At 49.8% G+C, this 27,286-nt stretch overlaps 1 protein-coding gene across 2 annotated transcripts; it reads right to left on the minus strand.

The window, feature by feature from the left end:
• Positions 1–2,789: 2,789 nt before the first annotated feature.
• SPARC (secreted protein acidic and cysteine rich) lies at positions 2,790–26,033 on the minus strand. 2 transcript variants are annotated; one of them, XM_059417196.1, is made up of 10 exons: positions 25,924–26,033; positions 15,889–15,958; positions 14,546–14,608; positions 13,909–13,996; positions 12,292–12,413; positions 9,723–9,843; positions 7,729–7,862; positions 6,893–7,041; positions 4,465–4,613; positions 2,790–4,003 (listed from the first exon to the last, which is right to left on the minus strand). In XM_059417196.1, exons 2-10 carry the CDS (start codon positions 15,943–15,945, stop codon positions 3,975–3,977), a joined length of 912 nt encoding a protein of 303 aa, XP_059273179.1. In that variant the 5' UTR covers positions 15,946–15,958; positions 25,924–26,033; the 3' UTR covers positions 2,790–3,974. The 2 variants fall into 2 exon arrangements, with proteins under 2 accessions (XP_059273179.1, XP_059273178.1); XM_059417195.1 differs by having other exon boundaries at positions 14,546–14,611.
• Between the last annotated feature and the right edge of the window lie 1,253 nt (positions 26,034–27,286).

A 27,286-nucleotide genomic window follows, 5' to 3' on the forward strand; every position in this document is an offset into this window, starting at 1 on the left:
ATGCCCCTTTGATGTTGCCTTGTCCTTGAAAAGCTCCCAGAGGGGGTGCCTGGGTTAAAGCCTCTGCCTTCGGCTCGGGTCATGATCTCAGGGTCCTGGGATTGAGCCCTGCATCAGGCTCTCTGCTCAGCAGGGAGCCTGCTTCCTCCCTTCTCTCTCTCTGCCTGCCTCTCTGCCTACTTGTGATCAGTCTGTCAAATAAATAAATAAAATCTTGAAAAAGAAAAGAAAAGAAAAAAAAATCTCCCAGAGGGAGACATTTCAATATGGGGGAGAAAGCTCTGGGTTCCAGTTACCTCCTTTTCTCATAGTCTCATCACATGACCAAGTCACTCAACTTCCCTGAACCTCTTTTCTCTCTGTAAGTTGGTGGCAGAGCTGTTATAATCATGGGAGCATCTCATGGATAATCTGCCCTGGGGTTAATCGAGACATAAGGACTACATTCTAAGATCCTGAGGTCAGAGGTTACATCTCCCGCCTTACCCACCAAATCCACTGTAAAGCCATGCTCCATCACAGCTCCCTGCTTTATTTCCTTTACAGCTCATGTTTCTACCTAAAATGGTATTATTCCTTACTTGTGCATTACCTGCCTCACTAGAAGGAAAGCTCCAAGGCAGCTGGGACCAACACCTGCCCTACTCATGAGCATGTAGGATGTGTGTAGCCTCCTGCAGTCATCTGATAAATACCACTGAAAGAATGAGTGAATGAGCAAATACCAGAATTCAATTTGATCAATTTCTGCTTGGATATCTTGAGATTTAGACTACTAGTTCTGGGCTTGCTTTCCTCAAATGGCAGGACCAAGCCAGTCAACTCCTCTCTCTTAAAAAAAGAGAATACTGGAATACAATTTGTTTTTTTTTTTTTTATGAGTTTGTATGATTTTAATGATTTGAAAATAATTTCAAATAAAAGTTTGGGGGGGAACAACTTGGCACCTGAAGACTCAGCTCTCAGGCCCACTACAGTGGAGCACACTTCTTGAGACTATTTTTCTGTCTCTAAAGGGAGTCTTGAATTACTAGCCTGAGCTATCACACTAGCACAATAAACATGCATGAACTTTGAAAAGTGCTCTGTGGACTTACAAGGTCATTAACTCTTTCCTGAATTAGAGTGCTCTTTTTAAAGCTAATCTAATAGTGTTTGTCTCTCTGCTTTAAAACCCTTCTATGACTTCCCAGTGCACAAAAATAAAATCCGAACTCCTTACCATAGCTTATGGGATTGCGTGGTCTGGCAGTGCACACCTCTTGTTTCATCCAATATGACCGACCCCTCTCTTTGTGCACCAACGCTACCAGCCTGGGACTCATCTTGCTCCCCACTTACCTCAGGGCCTTTGCACATGCTGTTCCTTCTGCCTAGAATGCTCTTTCTCTACTCCACACACTTAATCCCTTCTTTTCTTTTGTGACTCAGCTCCAATTTTCTCAAAGAAGCCATGGAAGAGCCCTGTCCAATAGAACCTTCCACAATGATGAAAATGCTCTAGATCTACCCTGTTCAATAGGTAACCACTCTTCACATGTGGCTAAAGAGCACTTGAAGAGTGTCTAATATGACTAAGGAACTTGAGTCTTAATTTTAATTAAGTTTAATTAATTAAACTTAAATCTAGATAGCCACACAGTGTGGTGGCTACCATGTGGACGGCGAAGCTCTGGAGTTATGCTGTGCCCTCCCGTTGTACATATTCATGGTTTCTCTTACTCTTCCTTTACTGCACTTCCCACTTCTTGTCATTTATCTTTAGGGGTTCAATTGCTTTAAGTAATCTTCCTATTCATCATGGGGCTTGAACTCACAACCCTGAGATCAAGAGTTGCATGTTCTATCTGCCAAGCCAATCAGGGGCCCCTAGTTGTGAAGTGGTTTAATCTACTAGACTAGAAGTTCTAGAACAAATGCTTTGCCTGCTTTGCCACAGTAGAGTCTCCATCACTTGGCATGGGACCTGGTGCCTAACGGGTCTATCATAAACATTTATTGACTCAGTGAATGGATGGATAGATGGATGGATGGATGGATGGATGGATGGATGAACCATAAAAGACTCTTAGAGACAGAGAACAAACTGAGGGTTGATAGAGGGGTGTGGGTGGGGGATGGGCAAGGTGGGTGATGGGTATTAAGTAGGGCCCTTGTGATCGCACTGGGTAGGTATGTAAGTAACAAATCACTAAAAATTCTACTCCTGAAACCAATATTGCACTGTATGGCAACTAGAATTTAAATAAAATTTTGAAATAAATAAATAGGTATGGGGGGTTAAAAAGAGGATGGATGGGTGGTGGAAGGAGAGTTGCTTAGCCTGGTATTTCTGATAATGAAGTGCAATAATGAAAGAAGTTCAACACACAGTTCATAAAATTAAAAGTAAGCTTGGGGTGTCTGGTGGCTCAGTAGGTTAAACATCCAGTTCTTGGTTTTGGCTTAAGTCATCATTTCAAGGTCATGAGATCAAGCCCTATGTGGGGCTCCATGTTCAGTGGGGAGTCTGTTTGAGATTCTCTCTCTCCCTCTCCCTCTGCCTTCCCCCAGTAAATAAATAAATAAAGTGTTAAAAATAAGCTAAATTTGTGCTTATAGGAACCATACATTCCCTGTGTACAAATACACCCCCTGTGTATAAAGAAGCCTATGTGTGCACCAAAGCATAGTAGTGTTTGCAAAAGTTTGCCGTTGTGCAGTTGTGTGTAGACGCCTCTGTCCCTGTATCTGTAGGTCAGGGTAAGGAGGTGTCTAAGATCGAGACGCATGCAAAATCACTCAGGAAGGCAGTTTCTAAGTCGTTACTTTTTATTTTGAAAGATTTGTCAAACTCCCCACGTCGTGGTGAGAGTTTGCACGATTAATAAGAAGCAGCTTTTTCATGAAATGCTTGGAGGTGAACGAGTTCTCAGCCTGTGAGATCCGACCATCCCATTGACTTTGAAGTTTCTCTTGATTAATAGAAGGAAAAAAGGTGGAGAGAGGGAGAAAAGGAGGAACGTGCTAGAAACCGAGGGAAAGACCTCTCATGACAGCTATCCAAATGTGAAAGCAAAACAAAACAAAACAAAACAAAAGCAATTCACCAACTCCACTTTTTCTACTTTGCAATTCTCTACACCTCGCTCTTGACCTTGGCCTTCGTCTTCGGAATGGCCTCCCAGTCCTGCATTTCCCAAAGACAGCTAGGAGGGGAGAAGCCCTGCAGGGTGTGGTGATCCACTCCCCAGGGACCTGGCGGATTCCAGAGAGCTGATGGTCCACCCTGGCTCCCAGAAGTTGGGACTAACAGTCTAACGTGAAAATAAAGGGCACCGAAAGATGAAGGGGTAGAGAATGGTGAGGAACCGGGCTTATGTGAGAGTTAATGTGTTTTCCTAACACAGACTCAGGTCCTTTCTCTGGGTGACAGCCTTCCTACCTGCAGTTCTGGCTGGTGGGTTCTACAGGGCTTTCTCCCACTAGTCCCCCTAGTTCCAGAAACATCCTTGGCAGCCTCACGTGCCTGTTACTTCCCTTTGCCCACCTTCAGGCCACGTGGGGATGACCCCCTGGCAGCCAATACCTTGAAATAAAATGAACACAAAAACTAACTTGGTGAGTACTAGTTTCAAACAGAGAAATGGAGAGAAAATCTGAAAATGCAGGATGTGTTGAAGGCAGACTTGAGCAAATCAAAGTTCCCACCCATACGCCACTAGGACACGGGGCGCAGCGCAGCAAATGGTAAGGAGAAGAATGGGACCGTTAGTGGGTGAGCAAGAGGCATCGATGGCCGTGTTATGATTAAGAATGTCATGACTTGGGTTACAATTTCCATTTTTAGCACCGTTAATGTATTCGTTTAAATCTATATTAGCACCTTGTCCCCAGGCAGAACAACAAACCATCCAAACATTTTAAACTTTAGGGGAAACAGGAAGGGGAAGACCAAAGAGGGAGGATCCGGTCCTGCAGAAGGAGGCGTGGATTTAGATCACCAGATCCTTGTCAATATCCTCTGCAAAGCAAGAGAAGAAAACAGAATTAGAAATGAGCCCGTAGGGGGGAAGACCCGCCTGCCCAGGAATTGGTGGCTCCCACCCAACCCCGGGCAAGGGTCAGAGGCCTAGCCCAAGGTCACCCAGGAAGCTGGGGACTGAGGACCTTGGTCTCCCTGCCCCTTGGCCTGTCCTGTCATTTACACATGCTGCCAAGTTACCTCCTGTCCCTCTCTGGGTGCCTGCCAGCTCCCAAAATAGCACTAGGCACAGACCGAGTGCTACGCTTGAGGAAGGGAAAGAGAAAGCAGATGGACAAGAAGCCACCTGAGAGAACAAGGCCCACCCAGACAGGGAGAGCAGAGAAAGGAGTTAGCTAGGCACAAAGGAAAGAGCCGGGCCGAGAGGATGGACACACAGATGGCGGAGAGAGCAGAGGGGAGGTGGGGAGAGGACGGGGCCCCTTTGCTCCGACACTCACTCTCCTTGATGCCGAAGCAGCCGGCCCACTCATCCAGGGCGATGTACTTGTCATGGTCCAGGTCACAGGTCTCAAAGAAGCGGGTGGTGCAGTGCTCCATGGGGATGAGGGGCGCACGCAGCGGGGCCAGCTCGGTGTGGGACAGGTACCTGCGGGCAAGAGGGGGACGGCCTGAGGACACTCCACGAGAGACAGAGGAGAGCGAGCCTGCCCCACAGGGCAGAAGGAAGGGGCGTGCAAACAGAACCGGAAGCCAGGATCCCAGTCTACCCCTCGGTGTACCGTTGACCTCTGTGGGATCTAGTGGCACTTTGTGGCACCACCCCACTCTGAGCCTCGGTTTCCCCTCCAGCAAAGCAGGGAGAGTTGACCGTAATGTCTAAGAGCCCTTCCAGTTCTGAGATCCCATCGATTCATAAGACAGGTCTCTTGGAGCATTTAACTGTTTCTTAATTGGCTGAGAATCAGGGCACAGAAACTTAAAATGAAAATATTCTGCTATCGGAAGATCGACATCTGCTACGAAACAATGCATGTTTCTCATGGACACAGATTTATGTAGCTGCAAATGCACAGAAAAGAGTCCAAGGGCACCTGGACACTCAGTCGGTTAAGCGTCTGACTCTTGATTTCAGCTCAGGTCATGGTTTCAGGGTTGTGAGATTGAGTCCCACGTCAGGCTCCACGTGCGCATAGAACTTGCTTAAGATTCTCTCTTTCTCCCTCTGCCCCACCCCACTCTCTCTCTTTTAAAAAAAAAAAACAAAAAACTGTAAAAAGAGACACATCAAAATGATAAGAGTACTTGCTCCCTTCTGGGGAGAAGAGGGAAAGGACTGGAACTGGCGGGAGGGCCAGAAGAACTGAAACCTTCATAGAGCTTTAATTTCTTTAATAACATAATGTGGGAGAGGGAGGTCATCTCATTTCTCTCCCACTGTCCTCTCCTGTTCCTCCAGCCAGCCTTGACTCCAGGGCACATGTATAATTTTTTTTCCTATTGCCCAGAGCCCTCAACTAGTTGTCCTCAAAACACTCTTTCCCAAGGGATCACACTGAGACCAGTTTTCTCTCTAACCCCCAGACCCTCTTGCCCCCCCCCCCCCCCCCGGGGAGGACCCCCACAATGTTTGAACTAGAAGGAGCATTCCTTCCCCTAACATAGTATATCAGTGGGAAAACTGAGGTCCCAAGGGGGTCAGGGACTCAGGCAGCTCTGGGACAAGAAGAGGGGGCGGATAGATCCCCTGGCCCAGGCTGGAGCACTTTCCCAGATGTGTAGTCCCTGTAGCCCCAGCTGGAAACCTCCCTCCTGGTCCTTTCATCCTGGTGGGATCCAGCTGCTCAGCCTGAGGTCCAGATGTCCCACTGACTTTTCCTCCCCCCTCCACCGCAAGTGACTCAGTTGGATCCCAGCCATGAAAAGAGCCTGGGAGAGAAGCAGCAGGGAGTTTCCCAGAGCTCAGGAGACCCCAGCCCAGGGGGACTGCCGCCAGGGAGAGCGGGCTCCAGGCACACAGCCTGGACCAAGAATAAGGGGTGAGCCCCCAGAGAGGAGCATCGCTGAAGAGAGTGAGCTCCCCCAGGCACATACACAGGATGGCCCTCCTTCCTATGCTCCTCCAAAAACACAAGCAAGAGGAGACCAGAAAGTTACGTGAGGGTCGTGACCACCACCACTCGGCCTCCCGCGCAGCAAGCCACCACCTGCGCCTTCTGGGAGCCTTTTCACATTTTCCTTCGATTGTGAGAGCAGATCATCACCACAGTGTGAGTGTCCCAGGGGCAGGGACCAGGTCAATCCTGATTAAACACCCCACCCCCCCGACCCCCACCCGCCTAGAATAGCACTGAGCACATAGTAGACGCTCAGGCAGCGTTCATTGGCTGACAGCTGCCCGCCTGTCCACGGCACTTCAGAAGTCATTCAGACGAGAGGCAAGAACAATTAAACCAAGGGCTTGCGATGAGGATGGAATGGGCTCTGTGGATTTATTATGAACCCCCAGGGCCCATTCACCCTGTTGGGCCTGGGTCTCTGGTCTTGCTGAAGGACTGTGACCATGCAGGCTGTCCCCCGCTCCACCCCGCTGCCCCATGGAGTCTCTGTGCTCCTTCCTAGCTCGCTCTCTCACAACTCATGAACACCCAAGGCCAGCAAGCCCAGGGGTCAGGGGGGATTTCCAGTTCCCACCAACTTCTGCTTCTTCTGGCATGAAAATGTATTGTGGCTTTCTTCCCCTCGGGTGTGCATCTTTTCTCCTATGCCCCATCCTCCTGCCTCGGCCCCCACGCAGACTGTGGGCTCCAGGGCTGGGAGCAGCAGAGGTTTTCCAGACCCAGTGCGCCTACCAGCCCTGACCAGTGACGCCATCTACTCCCACGTCAAGCCAGCGCGGCCCCCTGTGATCCTGAGGGCAGGTCTTACCCATCGATGGGGTGCTGGTCCAGCTGGCCAAACTGCCAGTGCACGGGGAAGATGTACATGTTGTAGTTCTTCTCGAAGTCCCGGGCCAGCAGCTCCACGGGGTGGTCTCCAGCCTCCAGGCGCTTCTCGTTCTCATGGATCTTCTTCACCTGTGAGAGCAGATGCAGTGTGACAAAGGGTCCAAGGGACATGGGCCAGGCCCAGTCAGGGTCCCTCTACCTTGGACAGTCAGCCAGAGCTGGAACAGAGCAGCCACGGCCAAGGTTCAAAGTGAGGGAAGGAAGTGGCAGACACGGGTAGCAGCATCTCATCTGCATAAGTAGAGGCATGGGGAGATCTCAAAGGGCTCTGTCTCCACAGAGCTGTCCCATCAAACTCAGTGGGAGAGTGTGTTAAAATGCAGCTTCCTGGGCCTGGTTTTGCAGGGACACTCATTCTGCAGGCGGGAGGTGGGGTTCAGGAATCTGCATTCTATCTGTACTCAAGTGCTTGACAGATCCAGTCAAGTTTAAGGCCCACAGACTCAGAAGGGAAAAGAAATAGGGTAGTTTGTGTCCCTTTTGTTTAACGCTAGGGACTGGACAAAGCGAGCAGGTCTCTTCATTACAGGACTTCTCAGAGTCTTTGAGAAGTGAATGCGTACTCTCAGCCTCCAAAGACAATGAGAAGTCTGTGTCCAGCACCCAGGATAAAGGCACTCATCAGAGCAGGGGCGTAGGCTTACACCTGGGGGCCTAGTTCTAGGAACAGGACTGTGGGCCTCAGCCAGCCCGGGGCCAGGAGCCATCCCAGTGCCAGGCAGGGACGCTGGCACAGGCTGGAAAGAGAGCACTTACCCGCAGCTTCTGCTTCTCGGTCAGAAGGTTGTTGTCCTCATCTCTTTCATACAGAGTGACCAGGACGTTCTTGAGCCAGTCCCGCATGCGCAGGGGGAATTCAGTCAGCTCAGAGTCCAGGCAGGGGGGGATGTCTGGGGTCCAAAACACAAGAGTTGTCAGCACAGACCCGGACACTCCGAGCCTAAGGGCCTACATGCCGGCCAGGCCCCGCTTCCCACCGCGGGGGCCTCCTCCCACAGCTGCTTCAGTCAGTGGCCTTGGCACAGTAAGTGGCTCGGCCCTTCTGGGCCAGTTTCTTCACACCACAATGAGCATAGGAGATTCTGTGGAGGGAAGAATGCCCTGCAAAGGGAGACACAAGGCTCTCCCCTTGGTCTGATCTGACCTGCTGCGGGAAATGGGTCACCCCAGTGACTCCTGCATCTCTCTATGTGATGGGGCCTGAAAGCAGACGCCCATCCCATGCTGGTCTGCCAGCCATTGGAAGGGGTTCAAAACTGTGAGGCTCAGGAGTAACATTTATCCATAGGCCGAGCTTGGCGGGGGTGGGGAGGTCAGGACTGCTCAGCCACCAGAACGTTCTTCGTGATGATTCCTTCCTAGTCTTTGGAACTTAGAATCCCAGAATGTCAGACCAAGTCCACCCTCTTGCTGGACTTATCAAAGGTCAGCTTGGGGAGAAGGGGCTTGCTCAAGGCCACATTATCAGAGCTCATCCACCACCCAGGGCATGTGTCTGTCCCAGAGCCTAGAGGCCTGTCCTTCCCTCATCCTAAGTCTAGGGAAAGTTCCCTCTGTGGTTAGGACCACTTCCTTCTCCACCACCAGCCGGGGAGTGGAAGGGAGCATCTGTGGGGGACACACTAGGAGTGGGAGCAAGTGAGCAATGCGCCCGGAGGACAGCAAGGGCCACTTGGTAAAAGGCCCCTTGGCATACTCAGTCTCACTGCGTAAAGGTTCCTATCGACGTTCCTTCCCCAGCCTCCTCCCGGGGCCTTCTTTCACACCCCGGGCCCCATAACCGGGAGAGTGGGGCGGACCACAGGAGAACCTGGTTTTCTCCTCCACTGTTCTGCACTCTGCACACCTGAGGCAGGTGAGTGGCTCTCCCCGGTGCCATCTGGTGCCAGAGCGTACCAGACACACAACATGGGTGTTATCTTGGAGGGGAACCGGATGTGGCCTCGGGTGTTTCAAATGATAAGGAGACTGCCAACGCTGAAGGAGGTACCTGGGCCCATGGAGTCTGTACCTGGCATCACCAACAAAAAGCTAGACAATACCAGAGCGTCCCTTTCCCCCCAACACCTGACTCCCCGGGTTTCTAGAAGAAGGTGGTTAATCATGTGCCTTAAGTGGACAGATAGAAGTGTGATGGAGTAAAAAGGCCAAGAATACGGCAACACTGAGTACCAGGGCCTAAAGGGAACTGACAGGCACACCTCCTATTTTAAGGCATTCAAATTCAAATATTTTAGATAACTTTGTAGGCCCAGGGGTGCCTGGCTGGCTCAGTCAGAAGATCATGAGACTCTTGATCTCAGGGTCATGAGTTCAAGCCCCACATTGGGTGTAGAGATTACTTAATAAATAAATAAATAAAAATTAAAAACAAAAACCACTTTATAGGTGGAGACAGAACATCATTTTTGCTTTACAATGTTGAAGCAGTAAAGGTTTGGGTTAGCCCTGTAGGAGACATCCTGATCATTAAAGAAACAGAATGAGTTGTCTTCGATGCTAAAGAAAAATCCTATAGATTTTTCCACAACTTCCACAACTGTTCAGTCCTTTCTGGGAGGTGTCCTGAATACAGAGCTGAGAGGAAGCTACTCCTAGACAATCCTCTCATTTTATAAATGGCAATCCTGTTAGAGGCTCAGAGAGGGGAAGAGACTTGCCCAGTGTCACACAGCATGAGGGCGGCAGAGCCAGCGACCAGGGAGAGTTCTGTGGGCTGGGAGGCTGGAAGTGCCCAAGGATAGACTCACATTTGCAAGGCCCAATGTAGTCCAGGTGGAGTTTGTGGCCCTTCTTGGTGCCCTCCAGGGTGCACTTGGTGGCAAAGAAGTGGCAGGAAGAATCGAAGGTCTTGTTGTCATTGCTGCATACCTGTTGGCAAAGCATAGAGCACCTCGCCTTCATTCCCAAAGTCCATTGTGGGTACCACCATCTTTGCCCATTTCAGAGACAGGGACACAAAGGGCCAGCAAGGAATGTGATTAGCCCAAGATCACACAGGGAGTTCGTGGTGAGGCTGCACCAAGGTCCTGCTCTCTGGGCTTCCAGACCAATGTGCAGCCCATGCTAAGAGCCACTGCTGGTCTCTGAGCAGAGATATGGCCGAATCAGGCTGAGCTAAGGGAAAACAACCCTGGCATCTCTGCAAAGGATGAATTAAAAAGATGGGGATGGCAGGGGTGCCTGGGTGGCTCAGTGGGTTAAAGCCTCTGCCTTCAGCTCAGGTCGTGGTCCCAGGGTCCTGGGACCGAGCCCCGCATCGGGCTCTCTGCTCGGCAGGGAGCCTGCTCCCCGCTCTGCCTGCCTCTCTGCCTACTTGTGATCTCTGTAAAGTAAATAAATAAAATCTTTGGGGTGCCTGGGTGGCTCCGTGGGTTAAAGCCTCTGCCTTCAGCTCGGGGCGTGGTGCCGGGGTCGTGGGATCGAGACGCGCATTGGGCTCTCTGCTCAGCAGGGAGTCTGCTTCCCTCTCTCTGCCTCTGCCTGCCTCTCTGCCTAGTTGTGATCTCTTTCTCTCTGTCAAATAAATAAATAAAAATCTTTAAAAATAAAGATGGGGATGGCAAAGAGGCAGAGTCTACAGGAAAAAGTTAACACAGCAAGCCTGGAGCTGGTATGCTTAGAAAGACCTGCTTGCGATCTTGGCTGGTAAACAAGTCCCTGCACAGCTGTAAAACTTTCCACAGATGATAAGGATGCCTCACTGTGCCTAGACCCCTTGTACAAACAACACGGTTCACGCTGAACGTCTGCTTTCCTTCTGGGAATCAGGAATTTGAGGACGTGCTAGGCAGCACTCAATGAAAACTTTGAGTGCTGAGTCAAATAATGGGCTTCCTTGAGCAGAAACATCGCTCACATGTGGCTGCATCTTCGTAGCTGGGGAGAGAAAGCCTTTTGTGAGACCGCCTCATGCAGCGGAGAAAGGAAGCAAGCCTGCACGCGGATTCTTCCGGACTCTCCCTATGTCTTTTTTTTTTTTTGTCTTTTTTTTTTCCTTTTTTTTCAGACTCTCCCTATGTCTTGTTCCATTATTCCTTAGCTGTGTATCTTTAACATGTCACTGTACTAAGTCTTCGCTGTGAATATAGCCCAGCACTGAGTCGTGCGAGTTCTCCTAAAGGACGTCTGTCCAGGGAGGTGACCAAGCAGAGGTACTGAGGGCTGAACAAGGACAGTGGCAGTACGTATCTGTGTTAGGAGGCAGGGAGCCTTGTATCATACCTCCTGCACACACTTACTTGGTATTGCTTATCTATCACTGCAGAGGGAGAGTGGATGGGCACTGGTGACCAGCGGGATGCGGGTAACAGGGGTAAGGAGCAGAGAGGAGTGGACAATGATGCTAAAATTTGGAGCCCAGAGGAGAAGTTATATCGGAGAGAGACTGAAGATGAAAAGCCCAGACAGGAAGTTGTGGGAGCAATGCTGATACCAGATTTGCTGTCCTGAGCTGGGTCATCACGAGCACTTTGGTTGTCAGGAGTGGGCACTCAATAAGTAATTGTACAGATGGACAGAGAGATGTGATGGATGGATGGATGGATGGATGGAGGAGCCCTACTGGAGGCAGAATGCATGGGTTTTGAAAGATTTTTTTTTTTTTTTAAATAGCATAAATAGGCACCCAGGGGATGCCTGGGTGGCTCCGTCCATAAAGCATCTGCCTGCAGCTCAGGTCATGATCCCAGGGTTCTGGGATCGAGTCCTGCATCAGGCTCCCTGTTCAGTGCAGAGTCTGCTTCTCCCTCTGTCCCTCCCCACTGCTCGTGCTCTCTCTGTCTCTCTCTCAAATAAATAAAATCTTTAAAAAAATAGAGCATATATTGGGTACTAAGTACTACCTAACAAATCCCCACAAAAGTCCTAGGAAATAAAGACCATTTCTACCCCTGCTTTAGAGATGAGAAAGCGGAGACTTGGAAAAGCTCTGCACTTGGCTAAGATCTCACAGCTAACAAGGGCGGAGATGGAATTTGAAGTCAACCTTCCATCAGACCCCAGCACCCACGGTTTTGGATCCGATGCTTTGCTAGGCTGCTCCCAAGCTGAGAAAGCCTCTATCTTAGTGCCTGATGTTCTTGATATGTTCCTTTCCTGGATCTGGTGCACAGCAGGAACCTGCTGGTGCTGAATAAATTATTGCTGGTTGCTGGAGGGACCCACTGACAGGCAGAGCCTTACCTCTACTTTCCTACTATGACTATCTAGTGAGGGGATTTTGAGACTGGAGCTGCCCCATAGAACCACTGAGTCACCAGAGTTCTGGGCAGCCACTCATGTTTTCAAAGGCCCAAGCCCCCAGCCCCCTGGCCTTACCTTCTCGAAATCGCCAATGGGGGCAGGGCAGCTGGTAGGGTCCTGGCACACGCACATGGGAGTGTTGTTCTCATCCAGCTCACACACTTTGCCGTGCTTGCAGTGGTGGTTCTGGCAGGGGTCTGGTAGAGCACAAGGGCATGTAGTTAGCACTACCAGGTCCACCCCAGCCCACCCAGATGGATCCTGGGGCAGAACTCCTTCTTGGCTCTGGGCAGCCCTCAGTCCTCCTTCCTATTCTGCTGAGCCCAGCAGCTGGCGCTTAAGGGAGAAAATGACTCAGTCTGGAGATTAGAGATTCAGTGTGAGGTCAGGGTTAGGGTCAGGCATATTTTTGGGGAGCCACAGGCTTAATCTGGGACCCAGGAGCACTGGATACCATGTAACTCCCTTGAGGACCAAAGCAACCATTGCGTTCTCAGCTCTCTATTCCTCAATGATAGTGAGGCATTTTTGGGTCATAAAATAAACTTTCAAAAATAAATAAATAAAATAAAATAAACCTTGAATGACTCGGAAAATCAAAAATCGGCTGTTGTCAGGGAGCCAGGGAGCTGAGAGGCCAAGCAAAACAGACTTGAGTGGTCACAAAGGAAAAGGGAGAAGTGCCCTGAGGCCCACACGGAACAATAGAGCCCCAGCTGTGTCTGGTAAACACCGGATGAGGGTGCGCCTGGACGAGGGAAGGAACAGACTCAGTAGATGGCCCCCTGCTCCAGCAAAAACTCTGTGCCCTCGGGCTGAGGGCTCCATCTGGCCGTTTCCTCCTTATGTGTGATGTGGGGTACTTGAGTCATTCTTTATTGGATGGCTGCCCTGCCAGGCACTGGGCCACGGGCTCTTGTGCCTCATCTCATAACCCCCAACAGCCGTGAGGTAAGGGTCTACCGTCTTCATCGGTCCTATGTTAGAGACGAGGAAGCTGGGCTCAGAGCAGCTAAGCAGGCTGTCAGAGGGCACTCTCAGCGGGAGTCAACAAGTTTAGAGGCAAACCTAGGTGGCTTTGCTTCCCAATTCCATGCTGTTAAACGCCTCGGGTATGACATCTCTCCACTCTGCAGGATGGAGATGCCAGCACAGGCGGGAGGTGGAAGCCCTAGGACGTTTCTCTCTTTCTGGCACCAACTCCAAGCATAGCATTATATGAGCTTTATCAGGTTCCCAGGCCTTACTTCCTCGTGGTTGTATGCAGATCAAATAAGCTAAAGAGTGTGAAAACTCCTGGAGTCCCTTCAAGTCTGCACCCACTTGGGGCATGGGCTGAGACAGAAGTCGTCAAGGAGCGCAGTGACCACGTGGGACCTGTGCCCTCAGTGGGAATGTGAAACCCAATTTTGGCAAATAGCTGTGAAGGGAGAAGTTCATTTCCAGCCTGGGAACATCCCTTCCTGACACTCAGAGCGTAGACAGCCGGGCTATACACAGATCATGCCCAAATTCCAAAGAAGATGCCCAGCCTTGAAGTCCACGCTGTTTCTCCCCAACAGCCCACCCTGCAGGGAGGAGCCCACCCTGAACTTCCTTGGGAAGGAACCTCATGTAGGCTATCCCCAGGCCCCAAGCTCAACTGGCGGAGGGCAAAGACTAGGTATGACAAGACACGAGAATAGGACCTACTTTCAGCCACCACCTCCTCTTCGGTCTCCTCAGCACCTTCATCAAATTCTCCTACTTCCACCTGCACAGGGTTGGCTCCCACAGGTCCCTGGGGGTGGAGGGAGAAGGATGAGTCCAACGGCTGCTACCCTTGCGGGTAAACACTGGAAAGGACTTGCCCGGAGCTTCAGGTCCCACAAGAGGAGAGACAAGCTGGAAAGTCGTGCCGGGATCAGGGCACAAGGAGCACAAATGCCAGGGTCCAGAATTTAGATGGACTCTTACAGGCCCACTGAGATGCTGCAGAGGCCACCAGGGGTGTTGGGGTAGGAGGGGTACCAAGCCCACCACCCCCGCCAGCCGCACCATTGCAGCTCTCCCTTTGTGTTTGTGTATGGGGAGACTATGGACAGTCACCTAAGAAAAATTGTCCCGTAGCTTAAAAATTAAAAATTCCAAAATCATAGTTCCCAACTCTAGGGGGCCATGTTTGGGAAGCATTCAGGAGAGTCAGGATTGGGGGACACATGGGATTCACATCTGTGCTGTGTGTGCCCATAGGAAGGGGCAAATGCTTTGTTCCAGGGTCAAGACCCCACAGCACTCATCCGGTTTCTCCACAGAATGAAGGTGGAGTCTGGGATCCCTAGCCACCTACCTCTGCCACCTCAGCCACGGTTTCCTCTACCACCTCTGTTTCATCAGGCAGGGCTTCCTGTTGCTGCTGGGAAGAGAAAATGTGTTTCAGAGAAGTCAAGGCCAAGGCCAGCTTTGGCTCTGAAGTGCCTCCAGCCAGTGGAGCTAGGAGAGCAGCTCACTGGAGAGCCCCACCGCTGTGCCTCAGGGGCTGCCATGGGTAGGGTGACGAGGACAGAAGAGAAGCCAAACACAGGGGCCCTATGGAACTCTGGAGCCCCCCCCTTTAGAAATTTTATATCTGGGGTGTCTATCAAAGATTTAGCTTGGAGAATCATTTCCATTGCTTTGAACTCCTATGAATCTGAAGACCACTAATGCAAACCAACCCCTTTCAGCTTAGAGTGGGACCCACAGAGACACACAGGCAGGAACATCATGCATTTTAACAGAAGTCATTACCTTCCCCACAAGTACAATACTATTATTGTGATTTTGTGACTCCTTCCTGCCATGTCAACTTGGAGTAAGAAGAAGCAAGATAATATACAGCTCTGAGGTGTCTGGCCGCCTGGGGCTTCTTCTAAAAGTAATGCTAACCCTGCCCAATCTTCTGACAGAATCCACCTGCCAACGTCTAGCATCACTCACACCTCCTAGTGGAGAGAGGATGGGGGAATCAGGGGTTGAGAGAAACTGTCTGCGCATGCTGCTTCCTCCCTCTCCCAGTAATGGCTCCTGTTTAGCTTTGGACAACCATTACTGGCCCCCTGCATGCAAGTCTTGGAGGGACTGTCTGTCCATCAGGGTGCTCCACACTCCCCTGGCCAAGAAGCAGAGCCAGGACCCAAGCTCAACCAGATGGGTTTGCCTTAAATTGTTTTTTAAGTCTTCTTGACCCATTTTCGCAAGACACAAAACTGCTGGAGCGGGTCCATTTGGATGGTGACATCTCCAAGACACTCTTTGTTCTTACCTCCCAGATCCTGAACCTACCCCCTTTTCCAGTCCTCCCCAACACCTTTGACTTTACAATTTACCCCTGTAACCTTCCCCTACCCCCCAACCCCCATTTGGCCAGATTGCAACGGGATAATCCTCACTGATCTGGAAACTAACCAGCCCGCTCTGTGGATGCTAAAAGTTCACCTTCTCCTTACATGGAAATCTCTCGTCCCTGGACTCTCCATCCAGTGGTGGCCATCTCAATTTTTCTCCCATGCTTACCAGTGTACGAAAAATTCTTTTTCAAAAAATAAGGGAAATAATGAGATAGGGAAGTCCCTGACCCCTCCAAGCAACCAGGGGCCAGTGCCACGGAGTTGGCGGTGGAAGACCAAGCAGATACGCATTCCAGGTACTTACAGGAGCTGCCAAGGCCCTCCCGGCCAGGCAAAAGAGAAAGAAGATCCAAGCCCTCATGGTGCTGGGTACCCTGTGAAGGGACAGAGAATGAGATTTGAGTGAATGGGCGTCCTCTTGATGGAGAGCTCCTTCTGACGCTGGATTCCTGTGATACGTGAGGTCATTTTAGATGGTGCGTGTTAAGTTATAGTGAAAGATGTAAGAGAAATTTGCTTCTACTCAATCCCCTTCCAATCCCGACTGTATGAAGAGAAAGCCTCGGTTCGGGGCTAAGAGGTCTTAAATACCTTCCAAGCACTTATCTACCTCCTTTGTAACAGAGAACAGGCCTCTGGCTCGGGGGCTCCACAGGAAACTATATTCAGCTGGAATTCCAACAAAGTTGTTTTGTCTTCGTTGTGTTTATTTTTATAGTTTCCTTCCATTTATGACAAGAGACAAAGATTTTTCCATTTATGGTTAGGATATGGAGCCTCGTTTGTCAGTACATTTATTGAGGTTTTTAAATAGGGGTTCAACAAAGGTGCTTGGCTAACTAAGTCAAGCTTGGACGATACTGAGTCAGATCGTCTTCAAGGACCCTTAAATCCCTGATGTTCTAGGATTCTTTTTTTTTTTTTTTTCTTATCCTCCTAACCCTCCTCCTCTTCCTTTTCCTCCTCTTTCCTAATCCCTCTGAAGGAAGGAGGGGGATGGGCAGAGTTAATAGGCAGAAGCCTCCTGCTAATTTGAGACAATGAGATCTACCTTCTAAAACAAAGAACAATAGTCTTGGAGTGTGACCAGTGGAAACTTGAGGGTAGCCACATTTTTCTACCCCGAAGGGACAAGACCTCTCTGGATCCTCTAAGGAAATTATCCAAACACTTGGATGTGTTCGCATTTTCTCCTCTTTTCCCTTCAGAGCTAAAGGATGTTAGCTGAGATCTAGAATATTCTCCTGCCCTGATCACTGCTGAGACCTCACTCTCCAGATGCTGAGCTCTTTACTCCAAAAATCTCATGACTACAAAGGATTTGGGAGCAGAATCTTCTCTGATGGTTCCCTGCCAAAACGCCATCTCTCACAGAGGAACAATAGGGAGACATTTTATTTCATGTTCTCACTAGATGGCCTTCTACTTCCAAATGGCTTTAGAAAGCTCTCTCTTGTAGGGATCTAAATTTGCCTCCCTCAAACATCTGGTCTACTCTGTTCCTCCTCCCGGGGCTACACAAAACAAGAGTGCCCCCTTGGCCCTGAGCAGCTTTTAGTCAAGGTGAGCTGTAGCCATGTCTTCCCTCTTCTGCCCCCACAAATTTCTATATTGGGCTCATCATCCCTAGTTCTTTCCAAAACTTTCCAACTGACCAAGCACCGTGGAGGTACGCTGGCATCATGAAAAATAAAAATTAAAATTAAAATTAATAAATAAATAAAACCTTGGCTTGGAATTCAGTGCCAGGGATCCTTGATCTGCCTCAAAACTCTCTGGGTGTATTGGTTAATGGCTTGTCCTCTCTAGACCTTGTCTCCACTTCCATTATTGTGAGGGTTAGACTAGGTAAGCTTTGAGGTTGTAGGGTGGGTTCTTGAAATGCCCTTAAAATGTTGCAGGCACATGCTGGTCTTGGCCTGTGTCATCTCCTGTGAAATAACCCTTCTTCACTTGGATTACAGTATTCAAACAGTAGAAACAGGCAAAGGAAGAGTAGACTTCATATTGGCCCTTTATGGTATTAAAATAGACACAAACCCTCATCTTTTATTTCATGGCATGTGTATGAAATAAAACTAACAGAAATCTAGAGGAATCAGCCTGGCGGCCTGGCATTGCTTCACTCTGGCTCTGACTCCCAGAGGAGTCCAGTCTTGCCTTTCCGGACAGTTGTTAGAATGTTCCTGCCCCATACAGTTGTATGCTTGTTCCCTCCCAGGCCTAGAGGTGGAAAAATCTCCCTGCTTCCTTTCCCATTTGGAAGATACAAGCAAGACAACCCCGGCCTATGATTTTATGAATGGAACAGAAGAGGAAAGCATCAATGGAGGACTTGTCTGAGACTGTTTGAAGTCAAAGGGGCAGAGTGAGACTGCTAGCTAGAAACACAGAAAGGTGTTGTCTGGGCTCCAGTGACAGAAGTCGTGTCAGGGACTTGACTAGTCCATGCTAGGACTGGAAATGCAGTAACCTTCCTGGAAAACCAACATCACCGGAGTCTGCATCCTTCATCTGAACGGAGCAACCATGCTCCCCTTTCTGACCAAGGAAGGGTCAGTTGTTCAGCTTTTTTGTCTGTCCTGCCTCCCCCACTTCCTGCACTTCTTTCCCAGTGGCACACTCACACTTCCTGCTGCTGGTTTTACAGCCAGAACTGAAAAATAATTCTAAATCTTATAGTGCTTTTAGTGTTTAAAGGCCTCACATCCCATGGACACAGAAAAGGCATGAGAGAGGCCCTAGTCCCACTTTCCCGATGAGCCTGTGGTTGAAAGCAGGAAATCGTGCAACACTCAGGCCTCTTGTAAGTCAGACTGCCTTGACTAAGCCCCTTCTCATGGAGCTGGGTAGAGCCTAATAGGGACTATGTTCCATCCAATGGGGGAGTGGAGGAGAAAGGCAGAAAGCGCCAGTGTTTAAAAAAAAAAGAGAGAGAGAGAAAATCTTAGAGAAAGAGTTATTTTCCAAATCTGGGGTTCTGCCCAGTGCCCAGTGCTCCATTGCCAGTCCCAGAACCCTTTCCTTCCAGATGATGGGAGGAGAGGGAAGGGCCACAGCTGGACGGTGCTTCCTGCACAGCCATCCTTCCTACGTGTATAGGAGCCCTCCCTGAGGCTCTCTGAAATGGGCCTGACACCCATCCTGCACAGTCATGGGGGGCAGCCATAACCCCAGGAGGCCAGAACACAGAATCAAACCCCAGTATTCAGAACACATCCTTTGCCAATCAAACCTAGATCTGGTACACTCAGTGAAAATTTCAACAGCTTTGTAGAAATGACTAGTATTAAATGAAAACTCCTTCCTTCATATCTCTTTAGTTTATGAGGATGCCTCTGTCTATCCTTTCCGAAGTGCTTTGACATCCAAGAATCCCAGTGGAGGCTCAAGGCGTGCCTTGCTGTCCCGCAGTGCAGGTGAGAAGACTGAGGCCTTGAGAGGGGAGGAAATCTTCCAAGAGTCCCAGGGACTGAGTGGCAGGGCTGAATGAGAACCCGGGCAGCCCTGTTCCACCACTGGCCAGCTCTTCATCTCACACAGTTTCTCTTGGCAGCTGCTCCCTCCCAGGTGCTCACCTGAATGGAGCCCAGTTGGGCTGTGAACTGGCCCGAGGTCCAGGGAAAGAAGCCTGGACCAGGGCAGGAACATGCGGTGTGTTTCCCTTGGCTTGGTGGTCATCAAACGCAGACACTGCTCACCCCCACCCCACCACCGCCTCCTCCCCCTGTTCCGTACATCAAGTCCCTTCCTTTTGCCTTTATTTGCTCTTGAGATGGCTGAAAACCCGTCCTTGGCTGCCAGCAGGACCCGAAGCCGAGGTCAATTCTCTTTCTTTAGAAAGACTCTGGGGATGGAAAAGTACAGCCAGCCCCCCAGTTCATCTCCCTCAAAATATAAAGGGCCTCCTTCGGGCTCTCCCTGGACACTGAAAAGTCCCTGAATGTCACAACTGGGGGAAATCTCAGAATCATGGAATTTTAGATTGCAGGTCTTGGAATCACGGGCTCTGAAGAACAAGAAGCACAGAATCTGAGTTATAATCATCAAATCCGATTTGAGTAGAAAGAGGTTTATAGAGCAGTGCGGTCTAACAGAAGCCTTCAGAGATGATGAATTTGTTGTGTCAGCATCGTCCATTAGGAGAGCTACTGACCACATGTTGCCAAGCACTTGAAATATTGCTGGTGTAAACAAACTGAATTTTTAATCAGATTTCATTTTAATTCATTTAAATTTAAGAAGCCCCAGGGGCTAGTGGCGACCACATGAGAGTGATTATAAAGGTAACCAGTGTTTATGCAGAGTGGTTATGCAATGTAGCATAAAGGCAAGCACAGGGACTCTGGAGACAGAATGTTTAGACTCAAATCCTCGCTCTACCACTTAGCCACTGTGTGACCTTCAGAAAGGGACTCTCCCTCTCTGGGCCTCAATTCATTTCTTCATCTATAAAATGGAAATAACACACCTACCTTGAAAGGCTCATGGGTGATTTATATGAGAGAATACAAGAAGTAAGCAATGTTGTTTGGAAGAGCACCGTAAATCCAGAGATCCCAGGATCTCCATCCCCCTCAAGAATCCAAGGCAAGAATCCAGGCTCTTTGTCTTCAGCCCAGGGAGAAAGGGTGTTGGGTGGAACAAAGGAGACATTGCTCCTGTTGGTCAAGGGGACACCAGCCCAGCCTCCAGAGAACAGAGTGACGAGGCCTGGGCCCCAGGCTGGCCTCTTAGTTGGGCTGCTGATGCAAACCAAGCATCTCTCTCCCACTGTTTGGCTTGGAAACAAGGGTTCCAAAAACACACGTTCCTGGTAAACAAGCCCGAAGAGAGAAAAACAAGTCTGGAGGCTAATAAAGGAACCCCCTCTGTGAGCCAGGCCCGCCAGGGAGCTGAGACTTGGAAGGAGGTCCGAGCCAGGCCAGAGAGGCGCCGCCACAGCCGATGAGGCCACACTGGCTGGCTCCCGCCTGGGAGCAAGCACAGCCACCCAGAGGTGGTCTCGTGACAAGCACATCGGGAGTCCCGGGATGCCGTCTTGGCGGTACTGCTCCCAGCTCACTGTGCAAACTTAAGAGAAGCCTCCTCTCCTCCTTGGACCACAGCTGGCCCTGCTCATCTGCACAGTGGGGAGGTTGTTTTAGATTGGCACTGTTCAAAATTATGCAAACCCTCTCTTTCAATGAGGTCTTCTGGGAAGTCCAATATTTGAAGTAGCTAAAAGCCTTTCGCATTTGTTGAAACAATAGTTCACTATAATCTGTTCAACGAATCAGCTTGAAATTTAAAAAAAAAAACAGCAGGTCCGCAGGAGTTGAGATGGGGACGAAAGTCCTCCCCACTCAGACGCCCCTGTGATGCCCTCGAGCTTCTCTGGGTTCTCCTAGGAACACAGTCTGAAAACCCTGGGGCAAGATGGTCCCTGAGATTTCTTTCAGACCTGACTTTCTAAGTCAGCTCAGGCAGAAGCCTTTCAGAGTATCACCCCCCTCTCCCCAAACCTGTCCCTTGACTCTGCTTCCAATTTTAATATTTCTTACCGGAAGGGAAGAAGCTAGGGGAAAATGTTAGGGTGTTATGGGTGCTCAAGCCTAGGAGTGAAGTGGTTCTGGGGCGACTCCAAAGCGGCCCTGGAGTTTGGGACTAGAATCGCCTAACTGAGGTTCCATAAAGGCATCTAAGATGCCACGTTTCACTGTTTCCTGGTGGTTAGGAGAGGCCCAGGGTGGAGCTTCAGGGTCTCTTCCTTGGCTCCCTCTAGGGGCCACTGCTGCATCAGGGTGACCACAAATGGAGGGGATGAGAAAGAAATCAGAATCCAGGCTGTCACATACCAAAGAAAACAAATACATGGTGGAAATGTCTCCACCTTCTCCTGCCCCATGCATGTGGCAGACATTACTAATCGATCACATGCTTTCTTCCCCCAAAGTGCAGAGTGGCATCTGAATCCTGAATACAGCTCTTCTGGCAGCCACTACCAATGGACTGGTATTGTCAAGCCAGGAGACCCCTCTATGCCATGATTCTGATTTTAGAGATAAAGGAATTGAGGCTCAGAGAGGGAAAAATAACTCACTCAAGGATCACACAGCAGGCTGATGTCGATGCTAAACTTCCAGATGTTCAGAAACATCGAGATGTTCACCTTGTTTGGCTGTTTCTTTTCTCATCTGATCAGTCTGGGACTCTAATTCTATGACTATCATGAGATGACCCAGAGGGATCCCCAGATGAGAAGGTTAACATCAAGTTTCTGAAAGAACCCAGTTCTGGACAGAGTTGATTATTTTTATCCATATTTTTTTCTATAGACTCTAAGCTCCATCCCTTGAGAGTGAGGGTAGAGCTAATTTCCTGCCTAAGACATCTCTTTCTCCTGGATAAGAGGAGGCTGCTTTTCTAAATAATTCTGCCAAGTCACTGCTTGCTGACCCTGGGTCTGCCCAGCCCAGGCATCCCGGAGTTCAGCGTTGAGGTCGGGATCTGGGCTCTATGCTGTAGAGAAAAGGTAATAGCTTCATTAATCCCCAGGTTCGCTGAGAGCTTAGCTCCAGCCCTCTCTTTCCTCCTTTAAAGACGGATGAAGAGAGACATAGTATTAGCCACATTTTGGGAGCCTCATGGCAAAGCCTTGAGGGCTGGGATAGGCCACACTGGCCCACAAAGAGAGAAAGTATCACTGTCACTGATCATCCACAGGGCTTATTGCCTGTGGATGTACAGGCGTGAAACCAAAGTGACCAGTTGGAAACCATCAAAGAAAGGAAGGAAGGAAAGAATTCGAAACGAAGGAAGGCAGGACGGGAGGAAGGAAAGGAGAGTGGAAAGTGAACATTTGGACATTTCTGAGCTTCTGAAAGTTAGGCTCAGACATCAGTTGGCTGTGTGACCTTCAGTGATTATCCTCCCTCTCTGATCCTCACTTTCTCTCCCTGTAAAGCACGGCCAGTGATTTGGTCCTGTATGTGTCCAACATGTCTGCCCCCTCATTGTAACCCGTAGTTATGTCTGGCTATGCACATCAACGCGTGGCTACAAGTGGCAGTCGCATCTGCGCACCTGGCAGTGTGTCTGTCACAGTGACCTATAGCCTTGAGGACATCTGCGTGAAGCTGTGTATGTGTGAGTGTCCACCGGGCTCAGCATCTGTCTGTTGGGGCCCATGTAGGTCAGCGCCCGGGTTTGTACGTGCATCAGGTTGTATACCTGGAACTTGTCTGTGAGTCAACGTATGCCTCAGCGGGAGGCGTGTGAGAGCGGGGCCTTCTGTCTTGGCCCACATACAGAAGCATTTATTTTTAGCTATGCCAGTGGGTGCCTGTTGGTAAAATCGATGTTTACAGTCTACATCCTTGTGGGTTTGTGTCCGTCCCTGTTGATCTCTGCACACTTGGCTACCTAGCTAAATAACATGAAGTCCAAATATTCTTCTGTTTACCTCACATCCTGAGCTCTTGACTTTTCTCCACCGTCCTTTCCTATTTATAGTTTATTCATAGCAAGGGAAGTTGCTCTTGTAAATAGCAAACCCCAGCCATGCTCTTGGTTGACAAGTCTCTACAGATGGACAAAGATTTTAGCAGGACTGTTACGCAACTCAAGATCCATTAGCCCCTCCTCTCTTGTTTCCTTTCCAACTAGGGACTCAGGGGTTAAAAATGTAGGCCATCTATTTCTTCTCATGAAAGCAACCTCTGGGATTTAGGTTTGCAGGACTTTGAACCTGGAAGGACCCCTGGAGACCACCTAGATTTCTCCTTAAACAGATTAGGAAACTGGAGGCCCAGGGAGGGGAAGGGTCTTACCCAATGTCACTCACTGTGAGTTGTGACTCGCCTGTGCCATCCCCTTGGCCAATGTTCTTTTCACACTGGAGGGTACAACACTCTTGGGAAATACAAAGGTGCCCAAATCAAAATGGATTTAAACATTTATTTTGTTTAAGTGTGCCTGTTAGCACTTTTAATAAAGAGAAATTATAAGCAAACCCCAGAATGATAGAGTGCCAGACCAAAAAAGCTGGAAATGATTTCACCAAGTCTTTGCATGCCCTGAGTTTATCAGTTCTAAAAACCCGGCTGCATGGTGGGCTTGGGGGACCACAGTGTACCAACTGTTTCCTGCATAGCATCCCATTTCTTCTACATGATATCCCTTCATGGTGACCGTTGTTGCTACTCTTTAACCAAGGGATAAACTGGGGCTCAGAACAGAGAATCAGTTAAGTCAAGGTCAAATGGCACCTCCCGAAGGAACTAACGGCAGTGCAACTCAGGTCTCCAACCTTCCAACGCCGGATCAAGGAGGCTATCACAGCCCCACAGCTGCCCTGGGATCCTGGAAGATCTGTAGGGCTGGACCTGGAGTTTGCTGTCCTGATATTTGGGGATTGAGTAGGGTGGGGGACATTCAGATGGAGCCTGAGGTTCTGAGTGTTTCAGTGTCCCCTCTCAGCCAGCAGGCAGAGACCCTGAAAAAAAGGTTACCGTGGCAACTCACATTCCTCCCAGAGTGAGTCATGGCAAAGAAGAGCCTTTCAGTGGGTGGGACTTGGAGAAAGTTTCAAAAGTTGATTCCTTCTCCAGGCACCCCATTCCCCCCTCCCCCTCCCTCCTCCCTTTGCTTCGGGCTTTGTCGATGTGGCAGCAGAGCACTGTGAGTTAACCCTCTCTTCCCCAAACACGCCCTTTCAAAATTGTTGGTCCCCCTGCGAATATACATCTGCTTCCAGTCCCACACTCCATCTCCCACATCCTCATGCCCTCCAGCCCTTTGGAAAGTAGTACATCCATTGGAGTATATCTTAACACTAAAGGCTGTGAATGCCTCTTGTTCTCGTTCTCTCTCTCTCTCTCTCACACACACACACACACATACTACTACTACTACTACTATACATAAAATGTAAGTGGCTCACAAATATCTTAAAGCCCATTCAAAGGCCAGTCCCTGGATTCTGGTTTAAGAGACTTCCCCTTGAAAGTCTCAGATGACATCAGGCTCCCCAAAGACCATCAAGTCTAACCTTCTAACTTTACAGATAGGGAAACTAAGTCCCAAAGACTTACCTAAGACAGCACATAAAATGTGTGTCTTAAGGCTCCCAACCTACTTCTTATTTGCTTCTCATTCTCCCATCGGCACTTGGAGAAGATAGAAATTTAACCCTAGAGAATTGCTAGTAAGAACATTCTCCCCGTGTTCTGTGTAGAATGCTGTCCTTTCTGGAGGAAAACGTGGGCCTCTCTGTTCTCTCTTGAGCAGACTGGGCTTCCTTGAAGACATGCCTCATCTCAGTGCCCCCTTTTCCCTTAGTGTTCCTTAGACCCCAGGAAGTCCACTCACCAACCAGCCAACAGAGCCAAGGAAGGCAGAAAGAGTGTGTCCAAAGAGGACTTAACATCCTAAAAGGCTAGACACCGTTTCCGTGTAGAGTGTGGACTTTCTAAACAAGGAGGTGTGAGAGAGTTGCCCAGGGACTTTCTCTGGCTTGCCTTCCCCCACCCCCCTTCTTGGAGCACATCCCCCACCACACCCAGCCTCCCATAGGACCCAGAAGCTTGGTTGGATATCAGATGTCTGGGGTCTTCAGATCTATGTACACTAAGGGCTACTGCCAGTAAGTTCCTGTGCTTACACCCCCGGCAGCCCAGGGTGGGAACAATGCCTAACCCGGGAGTGACTATCTGACGGTGCTATTTTGGAGTGCCTGTGTTGGGGGGAGGGGGCCAATGAGGGAGAATTTCAGGGAAATGGGAACCTTCCCAGAGGGGCTGATTCGAGGTCGAGACACCCACCCCACTCTGTTTGCCTTCTAGGGTTCAATTTATCATTCGTGCAAAGTTCCTTTTGGAAAACAGAACCCCGGACGGAAAACCTAGTCTAGGAAGAGTCTTCTCCTGGAATGGGGCGCAGGACAGACCCTAGCTGCCAGCGGGCCCCATGCAGCAGTGACCAGATCAGATTCCTAGGAAAGCAGGCTGCCACATTTGCAAAGGGAGCCCAGAGGCTAAGCCGGCAGCCTCTGAAACCAGAGAGGCAGGCACAGACAGAGACAGAAACAGAGAAAACACTCTCCCAAAGACACAGTGAGATTGTTTTCTGCAAACCTGAAAGGGAGACCGAGTTATACCACCTGAAAAGCAACAGGCAGTGAGTCCAAGGCTCCAGTCCTTAGTGGGAGCAGTGATGGTGCCCAGAGGAGACGGGTACTCATCCCTGACCCAGCACTTCCCAGCACAGCTCCTCTTTCTGTACACAAACTGCAGGAGGGAACTAGGGGGTCGGGGTGAGCACCCAGAGGAGGGAAAGGCCGGGCAGGGGTCGTGCGTACCTCAGTGGCAGGCAGGTGGCTGGCAGAGCGCTCTCCGGGCGGTGTGAAGGTCTGCAGGAATGTGGAGGGTTTAGAGCCCGGCAACAGGAAACCACTCAGAGCTCTGGGCTGGGTCTCTCTCCCCTCCACCCCTCGGTCCCTCCTCCTCCTCCTCCTCCTCTGTCTCCTCCTTCTCCCCTCCCCCTTCTCCCCACCTCCAAAGCCCACTAGGTCTTCCATTTCTCTCCTCCTCCCCTTGTGGTGGGCTGTCCTGACCAGACTCCCCAACCCTGCCTGCTTCATGGGTTCCCGTGCTGCTGCCTGTACACTCATGGAGCTCCAGGGCTGGAAGGGTCCACAGGAATCATCTGCAACCACCTCCTCCTTGTTCAGAAGGGAACTGAGGCTTGGAAGGGCCAGGGATTACCCAAAGGCCCCCAGGGACAGAACCAGGACACGGACAGAACCAGGCCCAAGTGTCCTGACTTCCTGACCAGTGATCTTTACAAGATTAGGAAATGCGCCGGAGGGCATTACCAGTTCTAGGGGACTGTATCTGTGACAAAGGCAAAGCCAAGACTCGCCTCTGTACAGACAAGATGGGGAGTACGATCTAAAAATAAGAACTCTGACTCTAGTTGCACCAGGAATAGACATATAAGAGATTTGCTTTCTAGCTGGGGAGTCTGTATCATCAGTATAGAATAGATAATAATCTTAGAAGTAACAACAGCCAAGGCTTACAGAGACTTCATAGTCTTCAGCAGCAACCCCTTGACTTAGATAAAGTTACTGTGCCCATTTTACTAATAAGGAAACAGAGGCTCAATGAGGCTAAGTCATTTGCCCAAGATCACCTGCTTTACAGGGGTCTGGGCAGGCTGAGTCCACCACCGTTGGACTGGTTCACTCTTGTGCTACATGAACTTCTCAGTGCAATAGGTCTTGGTTGAAACTTTATGAGGATATTGATGAATGTTGAACGTTCATAAGTGCATTCATAGAACTCTGAGGGATACAAGAATTAATATCTGGTCCTTGTCCTACAGGAGCTTTGGAGCTTGCCAAGAGGGCCTGCCTTACGGATACACCCACTCCCACGAGTGGTATAGACTGTGAGGTTTATCCCAGGGCTCAGAGTGGAGGGATGCTTAGACTGGGGCAGTGCGGAAGGCTTGCTGGAGTAGGTGGCTCGAGAAGCATGGATTTGGTTTGCACCACAAGAAAAGAGAGAAGATGGAGAACACACCCATAAACTTCTACATAATATGGCCCCTGCCTCTCTTGCCATCCTCTCCTGCTTGTTCAATCTACTCGAGGTCACTGGCCTCCATTCAGTTCTTCAACAACCCCAACATTGTTCCTACCCCTGCTTCTTTACACT

The sequence above is a fragment of the Mustela nigripes genome, chromosome 12, assembly GCF_022355385.1.
Source record: "Mustela nigripes isolate SB6536 chromosome 12, MUSNIG.SB6536, whole genome shotgun sequence".
In the NCBI taxonomy this organism is placed as follows: Eukaryota; Metazoa; Chordata; class Mammalia; order Carnivora; family Mustelidae; genus Mustela; species Mustela nigripes.

Bases quoted from the DNA above. Each gene is read 5' to 3' on its own strand.
- SPARC (XM_059417195.1), bottom strand. From the start codon at position 15,945: ATGAGGGCTTGGATCTTCTTTCTCTTTTGCCTGGCCGGGAGGGCCTTG. The intron at 4,614-6,892 runs GTAAGACCTGCC...TCTTGCCCGCAG, and splicing joins GACCAGCACCCCATCGATGG to GTACCTGTCCCACACCGAGC. The intron at 4,004-4,464 runs GTGAGTGTCGGA...CTTGCTTTGCAG, and splicing joins CTGCTTCGGCATCAAGGAGA to AGGATATTGACAAGGATCTG.